This window comes from Amblyraja radiata, chromosome X (genome assembly GCF_010909765.2).
Source record: "Amblyraja radiata isolate CabotCenter1 chromosome X, sAmbRad1.1.pri, whole genome shotgun sequence".
Classification (NCBI taxonomy): domain Eukaryota; kingdom Metazoa; phylum Chordata; class Chondrichthyes; order Rajiformes; family Rajidae; genus Amblyraja; species Amblyraja radiata.
This window is the reverse complement of record NC_045999.1, coordinates 3,391,480-3,414,287: the sequence shown is the minus strand read 5'-3', so window position 1 is coordinate 3,414,287 and position 22,808 is coordinate 3,391,480. Positions and strand designations below refer to the sequence as shown.

The 22,808-nt window shown below is 46.9% G+C and overlaps 1 protein-coding gene across 2 annotated transcripts; it reads left to right on the top strand.

Annotated features, from left to right (window-relative positions):
- Positions 1 to 375: 375 nt before the first annotated feature.
- On the top strand, positions 376 to 22,527 carry fam219b (family with sequence similarity 219 member B). 2 transcript variants are annotated; one of them, XM_033015150.1, is made up of 6 exons: positions 376 to 475; positions 6,198 to 6,297; positions 15,112 to 15,202; positions 16,844 to 16,921; positions 18,169 to 18,223; positions 21,892 to 22,527. In XM_033015150.1, the coding sequence occupies exons 1-6, from the start codon at positions 413 to 415 to the stop codon at positions 22,045 to 22,047; spliced, it is 543 nt and encodes a 180-aa protein (XP_032871041.1). In that variant the 5' UTR covers positions 376 to 412; the 3' UTR covers positions 22,048 to 22,527. The 2 variants fall into 2 exon arrangements, with proteins under 2 accessions (XP_032871041.1, XP_032871040.1); XM_033015149.1 differs by having other exon boundaries at positions 21,889 to 22,527.
- Positions 22,528 to 22,808: the final 281 nt, after the last annotated feature.

Sequence of the window (22,808 nt, the reverse complement as noted above, 5' to 3'; positions counted from 1 at the left end):
TGCACGTCGCCAGGGGGCGGGGTCTCTAGTTTACGTCTCCAGGGGGCGGGGTCTCTAGGTTACGTCACCAGGGGGCGGGGTCTCTAGTGCACGTCGCCAGGGGCGGAGTCTATTATACGTCGCCAGGGGGCGGGGTCTCTAGTGCACGTCGCCAGGGGGCGGGGTCTCTAGTGCACGTCGCCAGGGGGCGGGGTCTCTAGTGCACGTCGCCATGGGGCGGGGTCTCTAGTTTACGTCTCCAGGGGGCGGGGTCTCTAGGTTACATCACCAGGGGGCGGGGTCTCTAGTGCACGTCGCCAGGGGCGGAGTCTATTATACGTCACCAGGGGGCGGGGACTCTAGGACACGTCACTAGGGGGCGGAGCCGCGGACGTTGTCAGCTGACCGGAAGTGCCGAGCGCGGGGCGATGTGATGGAGGCGGCGGAGCTTCAGCGGCCGGTGGACGGCGCGTTACCACAGCAACCCGGGCCCTCGGTAATGGCGGCGCTGGTGGGGCAGGGACACTCACGTTGGGGCGCTCCTCCCGGTGCTGGGGTGGGTATGGGGTCTCCCACTCCCCCCACCCACCTCACCTCCCTCACAATCTTGGCGTTTGGGGTTGGAGGGGGGAGGGGGGCTGTTTGGGGGCGCACGCACACCTCCAGGTTTTAGTGGTTTGCTGTGCCCCCTTCAAGTCTGGAGAGGGGTTGGGCCCGACCCCAGGTATTGAGGGAATTTGGCGGCATTCAGGAAGATTGTTCCCGATGTTGGGGAAGTCCAGAACAAGGGGTCACAGTTTAAGGATAAGGGGGAAATCTTTTAGGCCCGAGATGAGAAAAACAATTTTCACAGAGAGTGGTGAATCTGTGTAATTCTCTGCCACAGAAGGTAGTTGAGGCCAGTTCATTGGCTATATTTAAGAGGGAGTTAGATGTGGCCCTTGTGGCTAAAGGGATCAGGGGGTATGGAGAGAAGGCAGGTACGGGATACTGAGTTGGATGATCAGCCATGATCATATTGAATGGCGGTGCAGGCTCGAAGGGCCGAATGGCCTACTCCTGCACCTATTTTCTATGTATCTACAAGGGTTAATGTGGCAGAAGGAATTGTGGGGGGCAGATGTAGAGGAAGGGACTGCAGATACTGGTTTCCACTGAAGATGGACACATAATGTTGCAGTAATTCAGCAAGATGGGTAGAAGAAGGGCCTCAACCCAAACATCACCCATTCTTACTCTCCAGAGATGCTGCCTGCCCGTTGAGTTATTCCAACACTCTGTGTCCTTTGGATTAAACCAGCAACTGCAGGTGCTTATTTCTCCAGCTATCTTTCAGTTTTGTTCCTCTACAAGATTTTGCGTCCTGCTTTCTATGGGAGAGGTTTACAATCCCCTGCACATGTTGATTCCATTGATGCATGCTAAAGATGGCACTTGGCCAGGATTATTTACACAGTTGATCCACTGTTTAGAGATACAACTTGACAGAATGTCTTTCAGCCGATGGAGTCCACGTCTACCATTAGTCACACTAGTTTTATGTTATCCCAATTTATTGAGGCCAATTTTGTGGTGGGTGGGGGGGTGAAACAGATCAACCAGAGGAAGTAGAAGGTCTGAGGTCTTCTTTAGGTCTGAAGAAGGGTTTCGGCCCGAAACGTTGCCTATTTCCTTCGCTCCATAGATGCTGCCGCACCCGCTGAGTTTCTCCAGCATTTTTGTCTACCTTCAACCAGAGGAAACGCATGAGTCACTGGAAGAATGTGCAATTTCACTATCTCACCCACTGTTATTCTGACGGCATGCATGCATGATGGATCAGTTAAGGACTGTCTGTGGTGTTATCCTTGATGACCATAAAGTTGCCCACTGCAAGTGGGTAACACACAATCTTATCGTGAGCAAAGTTGAGAAGTGTAGCAGAGAAGATGGGTTAAATCAATAGATGGGTGTTCATTGCTGCTAAACTTGAGTTTCAGCAGTCAGGGTATTGAGTATAGATGTTGGAATGTTATGTTACATTTCTACAAGACGTTGGTGAGGCCACATTAGCAGGGTGACCAAAACTATGTTCAGTTTTGGTCGCACTGCTGTCGGAAACATTGTTAAACTGGAAAGAATGCGTGGAAGATTTATGAAGATGTTGCCAGAACATGAGGGCATGAGCTTTAGGCAATAGACAATAGGTGCAGGAGTAGGCCATTAGGCCCTTCGAGCCAACACCGCCATTAATGTGATCATGGCTGATCATCCCCAATCAGTACCCCCATAACCCCTGACTCCGCTATTTTTAAGAGCCCTATCTAGCACTCTCTTGAAAGTATCCAGGGAACCCAGTATCCAGAGTATCCAGGGAGACGTTGGGCAAGTTAAGAATTTATTCCCTGGAGTGCAGGAAAAGGAGGGTGATCTTATATCTCTCCCACTAATGAAAACATCCTCTCCACGTCCATGCTATCCAGGCCTTTCACTATTCGGTAAGTTTCAATGAGGCGCCCCCTCATCCCTCTGAACTCCAGAGAGTACAGGCCCAGTGCTGACAAACGCTCATATGTTAACCCAAGGTGCAGATGTATAGTTGCAGGTGGGGCTCTGATTGAGTAGTTACTCACATCACTTTCCTTCCAGTCATTACTCCACTGCAGAGTCACTTAAATCGTCTTTGCAGCTTATGCATACAGTCCTGCTAATATAAATAGAATTCAACTAAACTGGAGGTTATTTAGTTAACATGGTGTAGTCATAACATTTGTGGTTGCCTTGACCCTTCACTAAAGTACAGTGAAACAGTGGTAAAGTTGTTGGCTTACAGCGCCAGAGACCCATGTTTGATCCTGACGCTGGGTGCCGGGCGGAGTTTCTACGTTCCCTCTAGGTGAAGGAGTGAGTGCGGGGATTGGCTGAGGAATTTAATTAGCAAATCGGCAAGTTAACGAATCAGTCAATTTATCAGCTAAATTTAGCAAGGTCGGCTCTAGGGGAGCGGCCTTGTTGAGGGAAGTGCCTTGTGAGAAAAGTGCGAGTCTTTGAGTCGAGAGTCTTTGGCGAGGAGGCTGAGGGCGGAGACTACTCCAATAGTTGGAGAGGATGAGACGCAGCGAAGGAATGACAGGCGAGATGATTCAGTGTGATACTTGCAGGATGTGGGAGGTCAGGGACACTGCTGGTGCATCTGGCTGCTACAACTGTTGAAAGTGTGTCCCGGTTCAGCTCCTGAAGGACCATGTTGGGGCACTGGGCTTCATTTTGACAATGAATGCACTTGTCTTCCTGGTGCCCAAGATTACTACAAGATTAGTTGTGGAGTTTCTTGATTACTTGGAGCAAGTCACTTCTGCACCCACCACTTAACCTGCAAATCCTTGATGAGTTTGGGTGGAGCCGGATGATTGCAGCAGCTGCTGAATCTGCACTCGACCTGTTTTTGTACTGCATGAACACACTAAAAGCTGTAATTAGCATCTCTTGTGGAAAATGGTTCATTAGCACTTCTGTTGCACTCGAACTTTAAACCTTTAACGATAGCTTCAGAATGCAAAGTTGCGATTATCATCTTTACGGTCCCATAAAATCAGAGGAGTCTTGTTTCTTGTAAAATGAAAACACCTTTTAAAATATTCTACTAAAACTGTTGACAACAGATGTTCTGAGTCTATCTTTACACATAATTACTTGATTTTAAAAGCAGGCAAAAGGAATTGCAGATAGAAAATAGGTGCAGGAGGAGGTCATTTGGCCCTTCGAGGCAGCACCGCCATTCATTGTGATCATGGCTGATCGTCCCCAATCAATAACCGGTGCCTGCCTTCTTCCCATATTCCTTGATTCCACCAGCCCCTAGAGCTCTATCTAACTCTCTCTTGCTGGTTTACAAAGAAAGAAGCAAAGTGCTGGAGTAAGTCAGTGGGTCGGGCAGCATTGGTGTCCCACCCGGATGCACATTTCTCCCTGTCCCTTCCACCCGCTCCCCCTTTTAAACATATTCCTTCATCCGGCTTCACATTTCACGCTTCAATGCTTTTCTCCGCATCTCACACTTGTTGTCTCATGGAGTCATGCACTGTAGAAGTGTGCCTTTTGGTCCAACCTGTCCATGCCACATCTTAGCTAGTCCCACTTTCCTGTGTTTGACCCATGTCCCGCTAAAACCCCTTCCTTGCCTGCATCCACCTATCACTTGCTGGGATTTGTCCCACCACTACCTCTCTTCCAGCTTTCTCCCCCGAAGCTTAATCAGTCTGAAGAAGGGTCCTGACCCGAAACATCACATGTCCACGTTCTCCAGAGATGCTGCTTGACCCACTGAGTTATCTCCACCTATCACTCGTCTGACTTTGTACCACCTCTTCCCCCCACCACCACTTACTACAATCAGACTGAAGAAGGGCCCTGCCCAAAATGGGGCGTCTGTCCACTTCCTTCTACAGATGCTGCCTGACTTGCTGAGTTCCTCCAGTAATTATGTTTTGCCTAAGATTCCAGCATCCGCAGTTACTTGTGTCTCAAGTTTTATGCGGCTGTTTTGTTTTGATAGTTGTTGACATTCCAGTTTGCAAGTTGGGGTGCTGAGAGGTACATTGAATCATGGTTGTGAAAAGTTGTGTTAAATATGAAAAGCAATCGCTTGGTTGCCTGGAAGGGTGCCAGGGTGTAGAGCCAAATGCAGCTGCTTTTGAAGAAAGCCTCCTTGGATTTGAATGGCTACGATGGAGAATTTCTAATAGAAGGTCGAGGTGGTGCAGTAGTAGAGTTGCTGCCTTGCAGCGTCAGAGACCCCGGTTCGATCCTGACTACGGGTGCTGCCTGTACGGAGTTTGCACGTTCTCCTCGTGACCTGCGTGGGTTTTCTCCGGTTTCCACCCACACCCACGTACCGGTTGGTAGGTTAATTGTCTTGGGGAAAAAATTGTAAATTGTCCCTAGTCTGCAGGATAGTGTTAGTGTATGGGGGGTGACAGCTGGTCAGCGCGGACCCGGTGGGCCGAAGGGCCTGTTTCCACGCTGTATCTCTAAAGTCTAACATTGCAACAAGGATGAGGCAACCTCACGGCTCTCGATTGTGGGGTTTAACATTTCCCTAGTTCACTTGCTCTTTGTTCAAACAGCATTCTGAGCAATGTGCCTTCCGTGAACCTGAATCTCTTTACACCCAGCATGAGTTACCCGGTCAGTAACTCAGTAGATGCGGAGATGATGGTCTCTTGAGAGAGAATCTAGGCCTAGGGATCATGGTTTAAAATAAGAGATCACTCATTTAATGTTTAAGAAACAGTTAAGACAGGTACATGGATAGGACAGTTTTGGAGGGATATGGGCCAAACGTGGGCAGGTGGGATGGGATTGTTCTTTTTTCCACATCCAGCACTAACTCTATGAAACTCTCTTCGTAAATGGAGCAGAAGCACTTTTTGAATATCTTTAAGGCTGAGGTGGATGGGTTTATGACAAGGACAGGATGGAAATTTTGGGGATTGGCATGAAGGTGGAGCTGAGGTTATAGTCATCGAGTGATGCAGCGTGGAAACAGGCCCTTCGGCCCAACTTGCCACCACCGGCCAACGGTGACCCAGCTAATCTCGTCCCACCTGCCCACGTTTGGCCCATATCCCTCCAAAACTGTCCTATCCATGTACCTGTCTTAACTGTTTCTTAAACATTGGGATAGTCCCAGCCTCAACTACCTCGTCTGTCAGCTTGTTCCATACATCCACCACCCATTGCGTGAAAAAGCTACTCCTCAAATTCCTATTAAATGTTTTCCCCTTCACCTTAAACCTATGTCCTCGATTTACCTACTCTGGGCAAGAGATTGTGCATCGACCCGATCTATTCCTCTCATGATTTTGCACACCTCTATAAGATCACCCCTCATCCTCCTGCACTCCAAGGAAAAGTGTCCCAGCCTACTCAACCTCTCCCTGTAGCTCAGACCCTCTAGTCCTGGCAACATCGTCGTAAATCTTCTCTGTATTCTTGCCAGCTTGTTGACAACTTTCCTATAACATGGTGCCCAGAACTGAACACGGTATTCCAAATGCCACCTCACCAACATCTTATACAACTGCAACATGACCCCCCAAGTTCTAGACTTGGATTGCGCTCAGATCAGTCTGTTGGATGATAGGAACAGATTCGCCAGGCAGGGTGGTCTTTTAGAGGGAGATGACTTGGATTGTAACTAGTGTTTTCTCATCCCCCATTATTTGTTCCGTTTCAAGGGCTACAACAAAAGCTGGAAGAATGAGACTGCCTTCAAGATGAATGAGAAGAAGAAACTGCCGACCAGCACCAGAACTTCAGCAATACATCTCAAATTACGTGAGTCACAAGCTAGCTGATCAAGTGAGGCAGTACAGGCACTCGAGTCCCCCGGACACTACATAAGCTGTATAATCTCACAGGCTGCAGGTAGCAATGGTAACCTGATAGTGCACACTCGCACGTGTTATCTTGTCTGAATCCTAGATCTTATTTCATTTTTTGGCATATCTTTCATTCATTTGTTCCACATCACTGTCTCTATATCTCTCGTTTTCCTTTCCCCTGACTCTCGGTCTGAAGAAGGGTCTCGACCCGGAACGTCGCCTCCTCTTTTTCTCCAGAGATGCTGTTTGACCGGCTGAGTTACTCCAGCATTTAGTGTCTATATCTTATTTCAAAGGTTGGCTACATTCCAGTCTTTTGGACCTGCGGTCATTCCTAATGCATGAGGCTTGATGGTACCAACATGCTCCATCACCCAAATGAATAGGTTTATTGATTCATCCAACCCGCAGCACGGGGCTCTTGCCCATTGTAAGCCTTGATGCTTTTCAATTCAATTCAACTTTAATGTCATTGCACAAATACTGAGTATCGGTACAACGAAATGCAGTTTTGCGTCAGTCCGTAGTAGTGCAATATAGAAATTTAAAAAAAAAGAGGATACAGAACAATAGAAAATGCAGAATAATTAAACAATGGGGACGGAGGGACCGGAGGAATCTATCGGCGGGACTCCGAGTTCAGCAATGCGACGGTATGATTGTAGAAGCTGTTCCTCATCCTACTGGTACGAGACCTGAGGCTCCTGTACCGCCTCCCTGATGGGAGGAGGGCAAACAGTCCATGATTGGGGTGGGAGGGGTCTTTGATGATCTTCCCAGCTCGTTTCAGACACCGTTTTCGGTGGAGGGCATCCATGGCAGGGAGCGGGGCGCCGATGATGTGCTGCGCGGTTTTCACCACCCGTTGTAGTGCCTTCCTGTCCGCAACAGTGCAGCTGCTGTACCATACCGTGAAGCAGGCGGTCAGGATGCTCTCGATGGTACACCTGTAGAAGTTGGTCAGGATCTGGGGGGACAGGTGGGCTTTCTTGAGCCTCCTCAGGAAGTAAAGGCGCTGCTGTGCCTTTTTGATCAGCTTGGAGGTGTTGAGGGACCAGGACAAATCCTCCGAGATGTGTACCCCGAGGAATTTGTAGCTGGAGACGCGCTCCACCTCAGTCCCGTTTATGTGGATGGGGGTATGTCTGCCCCCTCTGACCTTCCTGAAGTCGACAATAAGTTCCTTCGTCTTCTTGGAGTTGAGGACGAGGTTATTATTGGCACACCAGGTTGTCAGGTGCTGGACCTCCTCTCGGTAGGCTGACTCATCGTTGTCACTGATCAGTCCTACCACCGTGGTGTCGTCAGCAAACTTAATGATGGCGTTGGATCCGTACTTAGGGATGCAGTCGTGGGTGAAGAGGGAGTAGAGGAGAGGGCTGAGCACACAGCCCTGTGGCACGTGTTATAGTGGTGGAGGTGAGGTTGTTGACCCTAACAGACTGGTCTGTTGGTGAGGAAATCCAGTGTCCAGTTGCAGAGGGAGGTGGAGATGCCAAGCCCGCTGAGTTTGGTGATCAAACTGGCGGGGATGACAGTGTTGAAAGCGGAGCTGAAATCAATGAACAGCAACCTGATGTAGGAGTTGTTGTTGTCCAGGTGGGTCAGGGCAGAGTGTAGGGCCGCCGATATGGCATCCTCTGTAGACCTGTTGGCCCGGTAGGCAAGCTGATGGGGGTCCAGTGTGGGGGGGAGGCTGGCTTTGAGGTGAGCCAAGATCAGCCGCTCAAAGCACTTAGCAATGACAGGGGTGAGTACCACTGGGCGGAAATCGTTGAGGCTCCCTGTGGCTGACTGTTTGGGCACTGGCACGATGGTTGATGTCTTGAGGCAAGTGGGGACAACACCCTGGGCCAGTGAGTGATTGAAAATGTCGGTAAAGACTTGGGATAGTTGGGATATTTTCAGCTGTGAATTATATAATTGTGGAGTGTGGGCTAGTTGACTGACAGGAGTCAGAACCTCGGAGAATTTTTAGCTCTTTCATGACTTGTGCTTTAGAAGAGATGAGCCCAGATGTAACATGAAAGACCACTTTCACCCCAGTTGTTCCCCCCCCCCCCCTCGATTGGGCAGACGATACGAAAGCTTGAAACCTCTCAAGCGGCACAGTGGTGCAGCGGCAGAGCAGCTGCGTAACCGTTCTCAGGTCAATAAGACCCGGGTTACCTGCCTTACCTGCTGTCTGTATTCACTGGGTGTATTCAAGAGAGAGTTAGATATAGCTTTTGGGGCTAACGGAATCAAGGGATATGGGGAGAAAGCAGGAACAGGGTACTGATTCTGGATGATCAGCCATGATCATATTGAATGGCTGTGCTGGCTCGAAGGGCCGAATGGCCTACTCCCGCACCTATTGTCTATGCTTCTACGAGTTTGCGCATTCTCTCTGTGAACGCACGAGTTTCCTCCGGGTGCTCCGGTCTCCTCCCACATCCCAAAGACATGCGGGGTTGAGGTTTATTGGCCCTCTGTAAATTGCCCTTGGTGTTGTCGGGAGTGGATGAGAAAGTGGGATAATGATCTAGTGTGAACCGGCGATTGATGGTCAGCCTGCATTCTGGGCTCAAGTGCCTATTCTATGCTGGATCTCTACACTGATGCCCTTTAATAGTTCTTCTTCTTCTTATCGAGTCCACACACAGGATTAGAAGTTGTTCAGCCAGAGCTGAACACACCTCTCGGCATCTGCATACAATGGGTGTCTGTCTTGTCGCTTCTTGTGCTTCTTGTGCGTGGTGGTGGAAAGATTGGTGGAAACAGGGCCGCGACGTGAACGCTCTTTCCTTGACCCCCTTTAATAGTTGGTTCTGCAGAAGTCCAAATCTGTCACTTCAATTTGCTCTTTGAATGCCTGCAGGTGTGTGATGTGTTCAGGTGTGTTATGCTGACATGAGGAGTCGCTTGAGCTGCCCCAAACTGCATCAGCCCTGAGGGTGTAGGTACGTTGCAGAGGAAGGAACTACAGATGGTAGACAAAAATGCTGGAGAAACTCAGCGGGTGCAGCAGCATCTATGGAGCGAAGGAAATAGGCAACGTTTCGGGCCGAAACCCTGAAGGAAATAGGCAATGTTTCGGGTCGAAACCCGAAGGGTTTCGGGCCGAAACGTTGCCTATTTCCTTCGCTCCATAGATGCTGCTGCACCCGCTGAGTTTCTCCAGCTTTTTTGTGTACCTTCGATTTTCCAGCATCTGCAGTTCCTTCTTGAACAAGAAACTATCTTTAATGGAGACACGAAAAACTGATGTTGTGGGTATCTTGAGCAGACTCAGCGGGTCAGGCAGCATCTGCGGAGGGAATGAACGAGCACAGTGGCCTCACAGCGCCAGGCACCTGGGTTCGATCCCGATCTCGGGCGCTGTCTGTGCGGAGTTTGCATGACCTTCCTGCGTTGCCTGTTTCCTTCGCTCCATAGATGCTGCCGCACCCGCTGAGTTTCTCCAGCATTTTCGTCTACCTTCGATTTTCCAGCATCTGCAGTTCCTTCTTAAACACAAGGAATGCTGGTTTACACCAACTATAGACACAAAATGCTGGAGTAACTCAGCGAGACAGGCAGCATCTCTAGCGAGAAGGAATGATTGATGTTTTCGGGTCGGGACCCTTCTACAAACTGAGAGTCAGTGGAAGGGTGAGATGTGAAAATGACAGATCAAAGCAGACAATGATAAGGAAATGTAGAATGGTTCATTGTTAGTGCTGGGGGAGGTGATGTGGTGGTGTACGATCAGTAAAATCAAACAGCAGGACAGTGAAACTAGTCGGAGAACTGGGTTGGGGAAGGGACAGAGAGAGAGAGGGTTTCTTGAAGTTAGAGAAGTCAATGTTCATACCGCTGGGGTGTAAGCTGCCCAAGCGAAACATGAGGTGCTGCTCCTCCAATTTGCGTTGGGCCTCACTCTGACAGTGGAGGAGGCCCAGGACAGAAAGGTCAGTGTGGGAATGGGAGGGGGAGTTAATGCGAGTACTTTGGGGGGAGGGGGTGTGTGGGGGTAAAAGAATGGGGAGTACTTGGGTAAGGACTTCTGGGACTTTGACCATGTACCGTTGCAGGAATTGTATGTCCTCAACCCAGGACAGTGTGTGATTGGGTGGGGGGGGGGGGGGGGTTGTGACTTTTTGTTCCTGGTTCGCTTCTGCTGAGCGATTCAGCCCCTGAGCCAGTGGAGTCGGCAAGCTCATTAATTATTCTGGTTGCCATCTGCGCGCTGGTGTTTCTGTCTGCCGCCTGTTTCCTTGTACGGTTGTAGGATTCTGCAATCTAGCTGTGAAGCACTCGGGAGGCGTGAACCTTCCATTATGTCAACGTTAGGGGTGGGGCAGTTACTGTCTTGATGTATTATCTCACTGTGTAAACACTAAATACAACTGTGAAGATAGACACAAAATGCTGGAGTAACTCAGCGGGGACAGGCGGCAGCATCTCTGGAGAGAAGGAATGGGTGACGTTTCGGGTCGAGTCTGAAGAAAGATCTCGACCCAAAACGTCGCCCATTCCTTCCCTCCAGAGATGCTGCCTGTCCCGCTGAGTTACTCCAGCATTTTGTGTCTCTTTGGCGTAAACCAGCATCTGTAGTTCCTTCCTACACTGCCAATACTTATAAACTGATGCAACTGATAAAGCTGAGCTTCCCATTGTAAAAGTACAAAATGTCAGTGATAACATCACAAAGGAGTCACTATGTCGGTACACTTCCTACCGTCTTCTTGCATGTGGCGTGCACAGCCTAAAGTTGTAGGACAACTTGTTCTGTTTGATCTTATTTGACTGTGCACACCGGGTTGTTTGCATTCGTCGAAACAGGGCGGACCACGTGAAGGTTGCAATCTTTCACCGCCTTCATCTGCTAAATTGGCTCTTCAACTTCTCCACCTCCCTCCCCCTCCCTCCCCCCCCCCCCCCCCCTCCTCCATCTCCCTCCGCTCCCCTCCCTCTCCATCCCCCCCCCCCCCCCCCCCCACACACAACTGCGTGTTGAGGGGACGGGACCCAACGGGTCCTCCTTGGTCTAGTCTCTTTTAAATTTCTCTCTCCAATCCCCATAGTGATGAGGAAAGCTTGCCAAATGCAAAGTACAAATTGGCCCTGTGAGTAACTCAAATTATCAAGTGAGATTGTTTGTTATTATGGTCTCAGAACTTCATCCTCATATTTTAAGTATGAATCATTGTTCTGTACCCTGTTAAAATAACAGCTTAAACTGGCTCCTCTCCCAGTCCTTGGGACTTGAGGTAATATTGTTACAGTTGTCCTTCGTAGTGGTTTTGGGGTTGTGAGGTGGCATGACTTTACCAAATCTGAATACAAGCATTGTTTCACAATTTTTCTTGCACAAGAAAAAGTCAGATTTCTACATAACTCGGTCATCGGTGCAAGTATCTGAGTGGAAATGTTTAGACTGTGTTCTACGTGAGATTCCAGCATCTGCAGATCCTTGCGTCTCTGCTTCAGTTCGCTTTTTCTCAGCGTAAACTATATTGCTTTCCCAGCGTGCGCTGAAGAAGTAAATCTGTGCCAAAAGCTGCAATTTAAGAATGAAAAGATTGCACTCTGGATCAGATTCTCAAGTTGTTGTGTGGTGATGAATTGCTTGGCTTTACTAGTTGTTCAAACGCATTAGTTTGAAAAAGATCAACAGCATCGGCTTTGGGGCAATTAATCTGAGAGGAAACTTTGGTGATTAAACTGTTCAATAAAAGCGAGCAAACCAACAAAAGAAAATATATTGCGGCAATTGGAAATCTGTCTTGAAACTTCAAAAGGAATTATTTCCTTCATTACTGGAGGTGAGAGATCATTGATTGAACACTTGCACTGCACAAGCTTAAACCCTTCTATAGTTCCTTGGTTTACGTAGGAAGGAACTGCAGATGCTGGTTTAACCTGGACAGACAGAAAAAGCTGGAGTAACTCAGCACCCTTTGGCGAAGTAAGATTATTCACTCGAGCTAACTTGACTTTACTTGATTGCCTATGTGTAGGATGGAACTGCAGAGGCTGGTTTAAACTGAAGATAGCCACAAAATGCTGGAGTAACTCAGCGGGTCAGACAGCATCTCTGGAGAAAAGGAATAGGCAACGTTTCGGGCCAAGACCCTTCTTCAGACTGTTCTGTAGAAGGTTGTTGACCCGAAACATCACCTATTCCTACTCTCCAGAGATGCTGCCTGACCCGCTGAGTTACTCCAGCGTTTTGCATCCATCTAAGTTTCTTGGTTCTTTGGTATAGTCGTGACGAGCAATGGAAGCGAGCGTTAGCGTTAATTATTTATATTGTGAGGTTTAAATTGATGTTTTCCAAGCTACCCAACTGGATTTTGATTTTTGGCATCGAGACACAGTTGGCAAGGCCAGGATTTGTCTCGCATCAGTTCAATGTAATCACACTTTCTCATCCACTCCCTACACACATTCGGGACGATTTTTTAATTTTATACAGATGCCCAACCCATACAGATAGACACAAAAAGCTGGAGTAACTCAGTGGGACTGGCAGCATCTCCAGAGAGAAGGAATAGGTGACGTTTCAGGTCAAGACCCTTTGGACCATTCACCTGGATGCATATAGTGCAATTTCCTACAATATTATCATTTAATTATCAAGTTCAAGTGAGTTTATGTCATGTGTCCCTGATAGGACAATAACATTCTTGCTTTCATGAATCTGGCATTAAAAGGATAGGCTGTAGTTAGGTGGGAACTAGTGCCCGAGAGAACTATTGGGATATTTGTCCCTTTTATTGGACACTAGACCAAGTGCAGACCCGTTGGGTCTGTTCCCCCAATGGTGTGATCCCCCAAGCCAATATTCCACCATGCACCCGTCTCCTCCAATGGAACTGAAGCCGTCCCCAAATGTAAGATTCCAGCACTCCCCTGCCTCCCTCAGCAGTGGATTAAAAAAAAAAATCCAATTGCACCTCCCCTGCCTGCTGCAGCAGTGAAACGTTCAGAGTGTTCCTGTCTTGCAACTTTGTCTCGAAGTGTGTTGGAAGCTGAAATGGCTGCTTGTATGGGTGAGAAGCGAGTTTATTGTTGAAATACTGGGGGTTGGGGGGGGAGGGGAGAAGGATGTGATTAAAAACGTGTACTTAAACGCGACGAAATGTATGTGGAGGAGATACTTAGAAAGAGAAGCGAAATCTCTACCGAAATGGAAAAGATCTCGGAGATTGAGCGTCTGGATCCGGCGTGGCAAGGAATCAAAGGAAGAAATGCAGCCGGCAGCCGTACATGTAAATGGATCCATTCCGATTGGACATCTGCGAGCATCGGCCATTCGGATTGGACATCTGCGAGTATCGGGCACGAATCAAAAGGCAGAAAGGCAGCCGGACGGCAGCCGGAAGGATGGCACGAGAGTTTTATAGATATAAAATTAATAAATTAATTATATATTATATATTATATATTATATATTATATTATATATTATATTATAATAAAATAATAATAGATAATGAGTCGGGGACACGAGATTGCTGGAATCTGGAGCACAAAACAATCCTCAAGATGAAGACAGACATAAAAGGCTGGAGTAACTCAGCATCTGAAGAGGAGTCTCGACATGAAACATCGGTCATTCCTTCTCTCCAGAGATGCTGCCTGTCCCGCTGAGTTACTCCGGCATTTTGTGTTGATCTTCAGTTTAAATCGGCATCTGCAGTTGCTTCCTACGCAATCCTCCAGATGAACTCTGCAGGCCGTGCAGCATCTGTGGATAGCTCCAGGCAGTAGTTTGCAGTGTGTCGTTACCTCATTTTGCCCCAACACTTTGAAAGCTATTCATTACGAAGGCACGCTTGCCATGTCATCAGAGAATGGACTTTGGTGCTGGGCGATGCTGCTGTCTTGGGTGGTGACTGTGCACATGGTTTTCTAACCATGCGTAAATGTACAAGGGAAGTCATCCCTCCACTGCCCAGAGTTGACTCTTGAAAATCCCAGCAGCAGGAAAGGTTATAGCTCAGTGACATTTGTTTCTGCCCCATAGATGCATTTGCTCCATATTATTCCTTCGCTCCATAGATGCTGCCTCACCCGCTGAGTTTCTCCAGCTTTTTTGTCTTCCTTTGCTTCTGTGCAAGTTAGAAGGTTTGTCAATTAAGACAAATCTATTTTTTTCCAAATGTAAGGTCTCAGACATTTCTTTAATCCACATTTTATTTGTGGGGGGTTGTTGGATTTTTCCAAAATCCTAGTATTCATTTTTCCCCAGTAATTATACTGTAATCAAGAAAATTTCTTTGATTTGTTGTAAGTTTTATACTTTGTTCTGATATTCCTAATATCATTAATTTTGGATCGGGATCCAATTGGATATTAACAACTTCAGAAATAATTTTTAAAATATCCACCCAAAATCTTTTAATTTTAATGCAATTTACCAAGGTATGAGTTAAGTTGGCTTCTAGGTATTGACATTTATCACAGATAGGTGAGATGTTTGGGATGCGGGAGGAAACGGCAGTACCCGGACGAAACCCATGTTTCCCAGCTCCGCATTTAAAATCTCTGCTCCGAGCTGTCCACTGTGATTGTCATCGTGTGTTGTCTTTCCGCCGAACAAAAGATTTTCACTATACCTCGGCACACGTGACAATAAACAAAACTCAACTGAAATGTAGTCATAGGGAGGACGTGCAAATTCCCCACGGAAGGTGCGAACTTGGGTCTCTGGCGCTGTGCGGCAGCAGCTCCACCAGCTACACCACTGTGCCACTCACTGTCCGAGTTGAATTTTGTCTTGCTTTTCCCTTTTGCAGAGAAGCATCGAGAATTGGCCAAGAGGGTTCTCAAGAAGAAAGCAATGGCTGGAGGTCCAGTCTTACACCAGCCCAAGTCTGGAACTAAAAGGTTAGTCATCTTCCTCTGTTCCAACACGCCCTTAAGCTGCTGTGACTCAGAGGAGCGATAATTTAGGAAATCAATTTAATGGGAATGAAAATTATCTCCTCCATCAGAAAGAAAGCATTTGGTAGAAAGCGTTGCATCGCAGGGCGACTCAGTATCTTAGCCTTCAGAAAGACGGGTCTCAACCCGAAACGTCACCCATTCCTTCTCTCCAGAGGTGCTGCCTGTCCCGCTGAGTTACTCCAGCATTTTGTGTCTATCTTCGGTGTGAAGCAGCATCTGCAGTTCCTCCCTGAACACTAAGCCTGCCGCAATTGCAGGCAAGTCTGGTCGTTCTGAAATTGTTACACAATATTAGAGGAGGCACTTCAGCTAAACATGTTGCCCAATGCTCCCCACTTACCTACCCCCATGCCTCCTCATCTAAGTGTGGTGTTGACTCTGTTGACCCAATACACCAGCATACTCTATGCGGTAAAATCTTGTAGTCTGAAATAGCTGCAGGGATATATTAATATCTTTGGTGTTCTCGCTCATCCTGTTGTCTCTTTTCCTTCCTTCCTTCATACCGTACATGATCATCTCCCTTGTGCCATTATTTGGCCGATACAACAGGCTCCTCGGCTCACCAAGTCCATGTCAATCATCGATCATCCATTTACACCAGTTAGACAATGGACCAACGAAAATAGTCCACCCATACACAAGGTAGACACGAAAAGCTGGAGTAACTCAGCGGGTCAGACAGCATCTCTCGAGACCCAAAATGTCACCTATTCCTTTTCTTGCTTGACATGCTGAGTTACTCCAGTTTTTTATGTCTATATCTTCAGTTTACACCAGTATCTGCAGTCTCTTCGACACACAAGAAGCTATTTACAGAGGAAAATTAACCTACAAATCTTCAAATTGGATTGAAGGACATACTTTTCTCTTTCAGCATCATGTTCCAAGTCATTTGGGCTAGTACTGATTATTGGTTATAATTTCTGATATTTTTTCTATTTGGCAGCGTTGAACCCCTGTCCCACTGTGCGAGTTCATTCCAAGAGCTCTCCCGAGTTTGCCCTGATTCGAACTCGGAGATTTACGGTAATGGCCACTCGTCGGCACTCGGGGCTCTCGTGGACATTTTTCATCATGTTGAAAAATCTACACGAGTCTTCCCGTGCTTGCCTGCTGTTAGCAAGTCTTCCCGAGTACCTGCCGTTAATGTTACGAGCTGCTAAGAGACGTTCCCGAGCTCCGACGTACCCGCTACGTTCATTCTCCGTGCTTACCACGAGTTTGATTTTTTTTAACGCTGGAGAGCTCTTGGAATGAACTCGTACCGTGGGGCAGGGCTATTACGTTCTTCCCGTGACCTGCGTGGGTTTTCTCCGGGTACTCCAGTTTCCTTGTTCCCGCTGAGTTATTCCAGCATTTTGTGTCCTTTCGTGTAACCAGCATCTGCACTTCCTTGTTTCCCCACAAGAATTCCATTGCTCCGTTTCAGTATATGTGACAAAACGCTCATGTCTCTTAACTCACAATTGAGCAAATTCAAGTAAAAGACTCAAAGAAGCCAACAGGGGAGGTGCTGGTTTTAATAACATTTAGTTTGTTTTACCCATTATGTCTTTGTTCCTTTTCTTTCATTTATAGGCTAGTAAAATTCAATAAAGGATACTCTGCCTTGAAACAAAACCCGGATGAATCGTTAGTTTCCTTGGAATCAGACAGGTGAGGGTTAACGTCTAATCATGGACGGATTTTAAGAGTGCACGCAATATTTTATTAAGATTTACTCACTTTGAAGCTATTACGTACATTGAGATACAGTTTGGAGATACAGCGTGGAAACTTGCCCTTTGGCCCACCGAGTCCGCGCCGATCGGCGATCCTCGCACAATAACGCTACCTACACGCACTAGGGACAATTTACAATTTTGCTAAAGCCAATTAAACTACACACCTGTAGGTCTTTGGAGTGTGGGAGGCAACTGGCGCACCCGGAGAAAACCCACGCAGGTCACGGGGAGAACGTACAAACTCCGTACAGACAGCACCCGTAGTCAGGATCAAAGCCGGGTCTCTGGGGCTGTGAGGCAGCAACTCTACCGCTGCGCCACTGTGCCACAGACAAATGGGGAAGATTGGATAGATGAAGCAGTAATTTAGAATTTGGTGGTGGAGTGGCACATAGTCATTGGGTTTGTAAACGGGTAGTTGTGATTCCAAACTCGTAGCATGGAAAAGATATGTACTGAAGTAGTGTTGTGCATCTTGGCACTGACTACCACCTCTGCTGTCTCACGAAGACATGATTGCTTAAGTGACTACTGTTGTATCGATGATGGTTCACATTGGTTTTGAAAGCCTTCACAAGGAAAACGCTTTCACATCTGCTTGTTTAAGTCTGCTGATGGTTTGATCACAGTAGCAGCATCAAGCTGGGTATCAGTGGGCTTCCCATCACTCCTCTCGTGCTCGAGCAAGCATCCTGATCCGAAACATCACCTAAACCTTTTCTCCAGAGATGCTGCTTGACCCGCTGAGTTACTCCAGTAAATATTGTGTTTAGGAAGGAGATGAGGAGGAATTTCTTTAGTCAGATGGTGACGAATCTGTGAAATTAGTTGCCACACAAAAGGCTGCGGAGGCCAGGTCAATGGATGTTTCTACCGCAGAAGTCTTGATTAGTATGGGTGTCAGGGGTTATGGGGTGAAGCCAGGAGAATGGGGTTAGGAGGGAGAGTTAGAGCAGTCATGTTTGAATGGCGGAGTAGAATTGATGGGCCGAATGGCCTAATTCTGCCCCTATTAATTATGAACCAAACACAGAGAAATTGATGTTTGCAAGTTCCATCTTTTGCTGTTTAAAATTTTATGTTACGGGAAGATTTATATCGAGTAAGTTTCTGTGAAATGTTACTTCTTGTGGTTTAATCGCATGTATCACAAACTGGTTTCTTTGTGTTGTTTTCCAGTGAGGGCGAGTTTGAATCCAAGTATTATTCATCATCGGGCTATTCTTCTGCAGAGGTGAGCTGAATGAAGCAGAGGCATCATAAAATGAATGTCTCATTGAAAGAAGCCATGATTTGGTCAATGGGCCTATGTGAGCGTTTTGTTCAGGAAAGAACTGCAGATGCCGGTTTAAATCGACGCTAAACGCAAAATGCTGGAGTAACTCAGCGGGACAGGCAACATGTCTGGAGAGAAGGAATGGGTGATATTTCGGTCGAGACCCTTCTTCAGTCTGAAATGGCACCCATTCCTTCTCTCCAGAGATGCTGCCTGTCCCGCTGAGTTACTCCAACATTTTGTATCTATCTGAGCTTTTACTTTCCCTGCTCTTGCCATCTGCAACCCCGCAGTTTGTTCCCCTTTATCTCTGCTTCTCTATGAAAGCAATGGTTAATTCTGCTACTGTGCAGGAAGTTAACTGCAGATGCTGGTTTAAACCGAAGATGGACACAACAAGCTAGAGTAACTCAGCGGGACAGGCAGCATCTCTGGAGAGAAGTAATGGGTGACGTTTCGGGTTGAGACCCTTCTTCAGACGTCTCGATCCGAAACGTCACCCATTCCTTCTCCCCAGAGATGCTGCCTGTCCTGCTGAGTTACTCCAGCTTTTTATATTCATTCTGCTACTGTTCTTTCAGCCAGTGTGGTTGTGGTGTCTCCGTTGCTTTGCTAAGCATGAATCATACTTTCACTTTGTTTGGCTAATTTTGTTGTTTTGATAAAATTAGGCTTTAGTTTAAAGAATCAGTGCGAAAACAGGCCCGCCGAGTCCGCACCGACCAGTGATCCCCGCACAATAAACATATCTACACACACTAGGGACAATTCGCAATTTTTACTGAAGCCAATTAACCTAAAAACTGATGCGTCTTTGGAGTGTGGGAGGAAGATAACCCACGCAGGTCACAGGCAGAACGTCCAAACTCCGTACAGACAGCACCAGTAGCAGGATCGGACCCAGGTCTCTGGCGCTGCAAGGCAGCAACTCTACCGCTGCGCCACCGTGCCGCCCTTGTATAAATAGGTGTAAATAGAAATTCTCAGTCTTTTCCCATATATCCTTTATCTATGAAGCCATTCCTTTGGCTTCTGTACTTTGTCTCAGTTCTAAAGTGGACATTCATAGTGAGGTCCACTCCCCAGTGGTCACGTGTTTTACAGGGTTTCAGAAGTGACTTTTAGTGTTTTCCAAACCCTGTTCTCAACCACTTCAGATATTGCAGTTCAGATATTTTGACGAAGGATCTGAAGAAGGGTCTCGACCCGAAACGTCACCCATTCCTTCTCTCCAGAGATGCTGCCTGTCCCGCTGAGTTACTCCAGCTTATTGTGTGTCCATCCTTGGTTTAAATTGGCATCTGCAGTCCCTTCCTGCGCAAGACATGCCTAATGAGCTGATCATCATATCGCCCTTGGTTCTGAGCCCAATCTTTCTTGACTGGAGATGCCATGAAAGATATTATACCCTCTGGAGTAAAGGGCTGGGACTTAAAGTTTGGAGACAGTGAGTAACTGCATCCTTCCAAGAGTTCCACAACAACCAGATCCTGTGTCAAGAAAGTAAAACGTCAGCATAAAGGTTTTTGGGTGAATAATAATATATTTTATTGTCATTGCACATATGTGCAACGAGGTTTGGTATGCAGCTTCCATCCCATGTCATAACTTAAACAACTAATAACATTTAGATTCAGATACCCCGAGAAACATGATTTATAAAGAGAACAGTAAAACAGTCAAAACAGTCTAAAGTGCAAATGTGTCTGTGCGACGTGACCATCCGAGGGAGATAGTTCATGGGGGTGGGGGGCACTCAGCAGGGCACTCAGCGGCGACTTCAATGAAAGTTCCAGACCTTGGGCATTGGTGGTTACATATTGAGAGACCAGCGAGTAAAGATATCAACCCTGTTTCTGCATGTAGCAAAATTGGAATGCTTCAGTTGCCTGGCTTGTATGTGTATCGCTTGTCCTTTGTATATTTTGATGCTTGCTTGCTGCACAGAAGGCCATTTGGCCCATCCGATCTCTTGCAGGGCTGCAGAGCGGGCTTCATTGGATTCTAATCATTGGACACAAATTAGACTGACATGGAGACAAATTAGAGTTTTCTATGTGGAATTAAAACACTTGGTGGCTCCTTCACACCAGTCTATTTGTTATGTTTAGGAAAGAGTGGCAGATGATGGTTTAAACCGAAGATGGACACAAAAAGCTGGAGTAGCTCAGCGGGACAGGCAGCATCTCTGGAGAGAAGGATCATCCGAAACCCGAAACATCACCCATTCCTTCTCTCCAGAGATATAACCATGTAACCATATAACAATTACAGCACGGAAACAGGCCATCTCGGCCCTACAAGTCCGTGCCGAACAATTATTTTCCCCTAGTCCCATCTACCTGCACTCAGACCATAACCCTCCATTCCTTTCCCATCCATATAGCTATCCAATTTATTTTTAAATGATAAAATCGAACCTGCCTCCACCACTTCCACTGGAAGCTCATTCCACAGAGCTACCACTCTCTGAGTAAAGAAGTTCCCCCTCATGTTACCCCTAAACTTCTGTCCCTTAATTCTGAAGTCATGTCCTCTTGTTTGAATCTTCCCTACTCTCAATGGGAAAAGCTTGTCCACGTCAACTCTGTCTATCTCTCTCATCATTTTAAAGACTTCTATCAAGTCCCCCCTTAACCTGCGCTCCAGAGAATAAAGACCTAACTTATTCAACCTTTCTCTGTAACTTAGTTGCTGAAACCCAGGCAACATTCTAGTAAATCTCCTCTGTACTCTCTCTATTTTGTTGACATCCTTCCTATAATTGGGCGACTAAAATTGTACACCATACTCCAGAATTGGTCTCACCAATGCCTTGTACAATTTTAACATTACATCCCAACTTCTATACTCAATACTCTGATTAATAAAAGCTAGCATACCAAAAGCTTTCTTTACCACCCTATCTACATGAGATTCCACTTTCAGGGAACTATGCACAGTTATTCCTAGATCCCTCTGTTCAACTGCATTCCTCAATTCGCTACCATTTACCATGTACGTCCTATTTTGATTTGTCCTGCCAAGATGTAGCACCTCACACTTATCAGCATTAAACTCCATCTGCCATCTTTCAGCCCATTCTTCCAAATGGCCTAAATCTCTCTGCAGACTTTGAAAATCTACTTCATTATCCACAACACCACCTATCTTAGTATCATCTGCATACTTACTAATCCAATTTACCACACCTTCATCCAGATGCTGCCTGCCCCGCTGAGCTATTCCCACTTTTTGTGTCTATCTTATATTTGTTCTGTAATTAGCTTGTTGGCCCTTCAGATTCTCGTCTGGCTAACCGTTTAATAATGTAATAAGGAGGAACTGCAGATGCTGCTTTGTACCAATGATCGATACCAAGTGCTGGAGTAACTCACCGGCTCAGGCAGCATCACTTGAGACGACAGCTTTTTGAAGAAGGGTCCCGACCAGAAACGTCTCCTATCCATGTTCTCCAGAGATGCTGCCCGACCCGCTGAGTTGCTCCAGCACTTTGTGTGCCCATCTCTGTCTTATTACTTGGTGGGAGCCAAATAATAAGAGGAGTGCTGTGCAGTTTGAGCGTGGGATTGTCTTGCTTGGCAGGGGGGAGAGAAAAAAAAAGGCGCCCCTTTTTCTTTCAGCAGCAAGTGAATCAGGACTTGAATCGTCAGCTCCTGAAAGACGGCTACCACCTGGATGAAATCCCAGACGATGAAGATCTTGACCTGATTCCCCCAAAGCCTCTTACCTCTACAGTCTGTGCCTGTTGCCAGGGGGAAAGCTCTTGTACTGTGCAGTAATGACAGCCCCTCCCGCACCATCTCGGAGGAGACGCTAATTTGGGGGCGATTGTGATTTCTACGGCACTGCAGACCTGACTGTGTGAATATCTATATATTTTGAACAGGGAAAGTATATTTGCATATACGAGTCCAATTTTAACAACCTGATGTGTGGAATGTAATTGCTCACCCCTTTATCACCTGGGTATATCATCCATGTCCCATTAATTGATGTGGTCTGTTCGTATCTGTTTGAGTGTCCGGATGTGTGTAAGTACATTTCTCCAGGATGTGCTGCCATTTGAACGCCGATGATGCAGTATTGCTGGAGTCGGTCACTGGTTCAAACTGAAAGATATTATTAGAAACAGATCCAAAATATTGGGGGTAAGTGATTGATTTTGTGTTATCAGAGGGTGCATGTCTGTGCATTAACCTAAGATGTTCACCCGCCGCATTCTGCACACGGCAGCTCTTACTGGGACAACAACAAAAAAAGATTTTGTACAGACTGTTTATGGATTGCACTGTTTCATCCCGTACGCAAGGACCGAATTTAATGGGAGACTTGACAATGGAGGATTGTGAAGACTGAAGTCCTGGCGAAACCTCGACGCAAGGATTACCTGAACAAGACGGAAGTTGGGTGGGAAATGAAAACTAACTCCAACCTATTGACTATTTATGGCCTATGGGCGGTAATAGGAGTGCTATATTGAACTCTAAATGCAAGCAGCTTAAATCTGTGTTTGCTTTTACTCACGCGACATTTATTATTG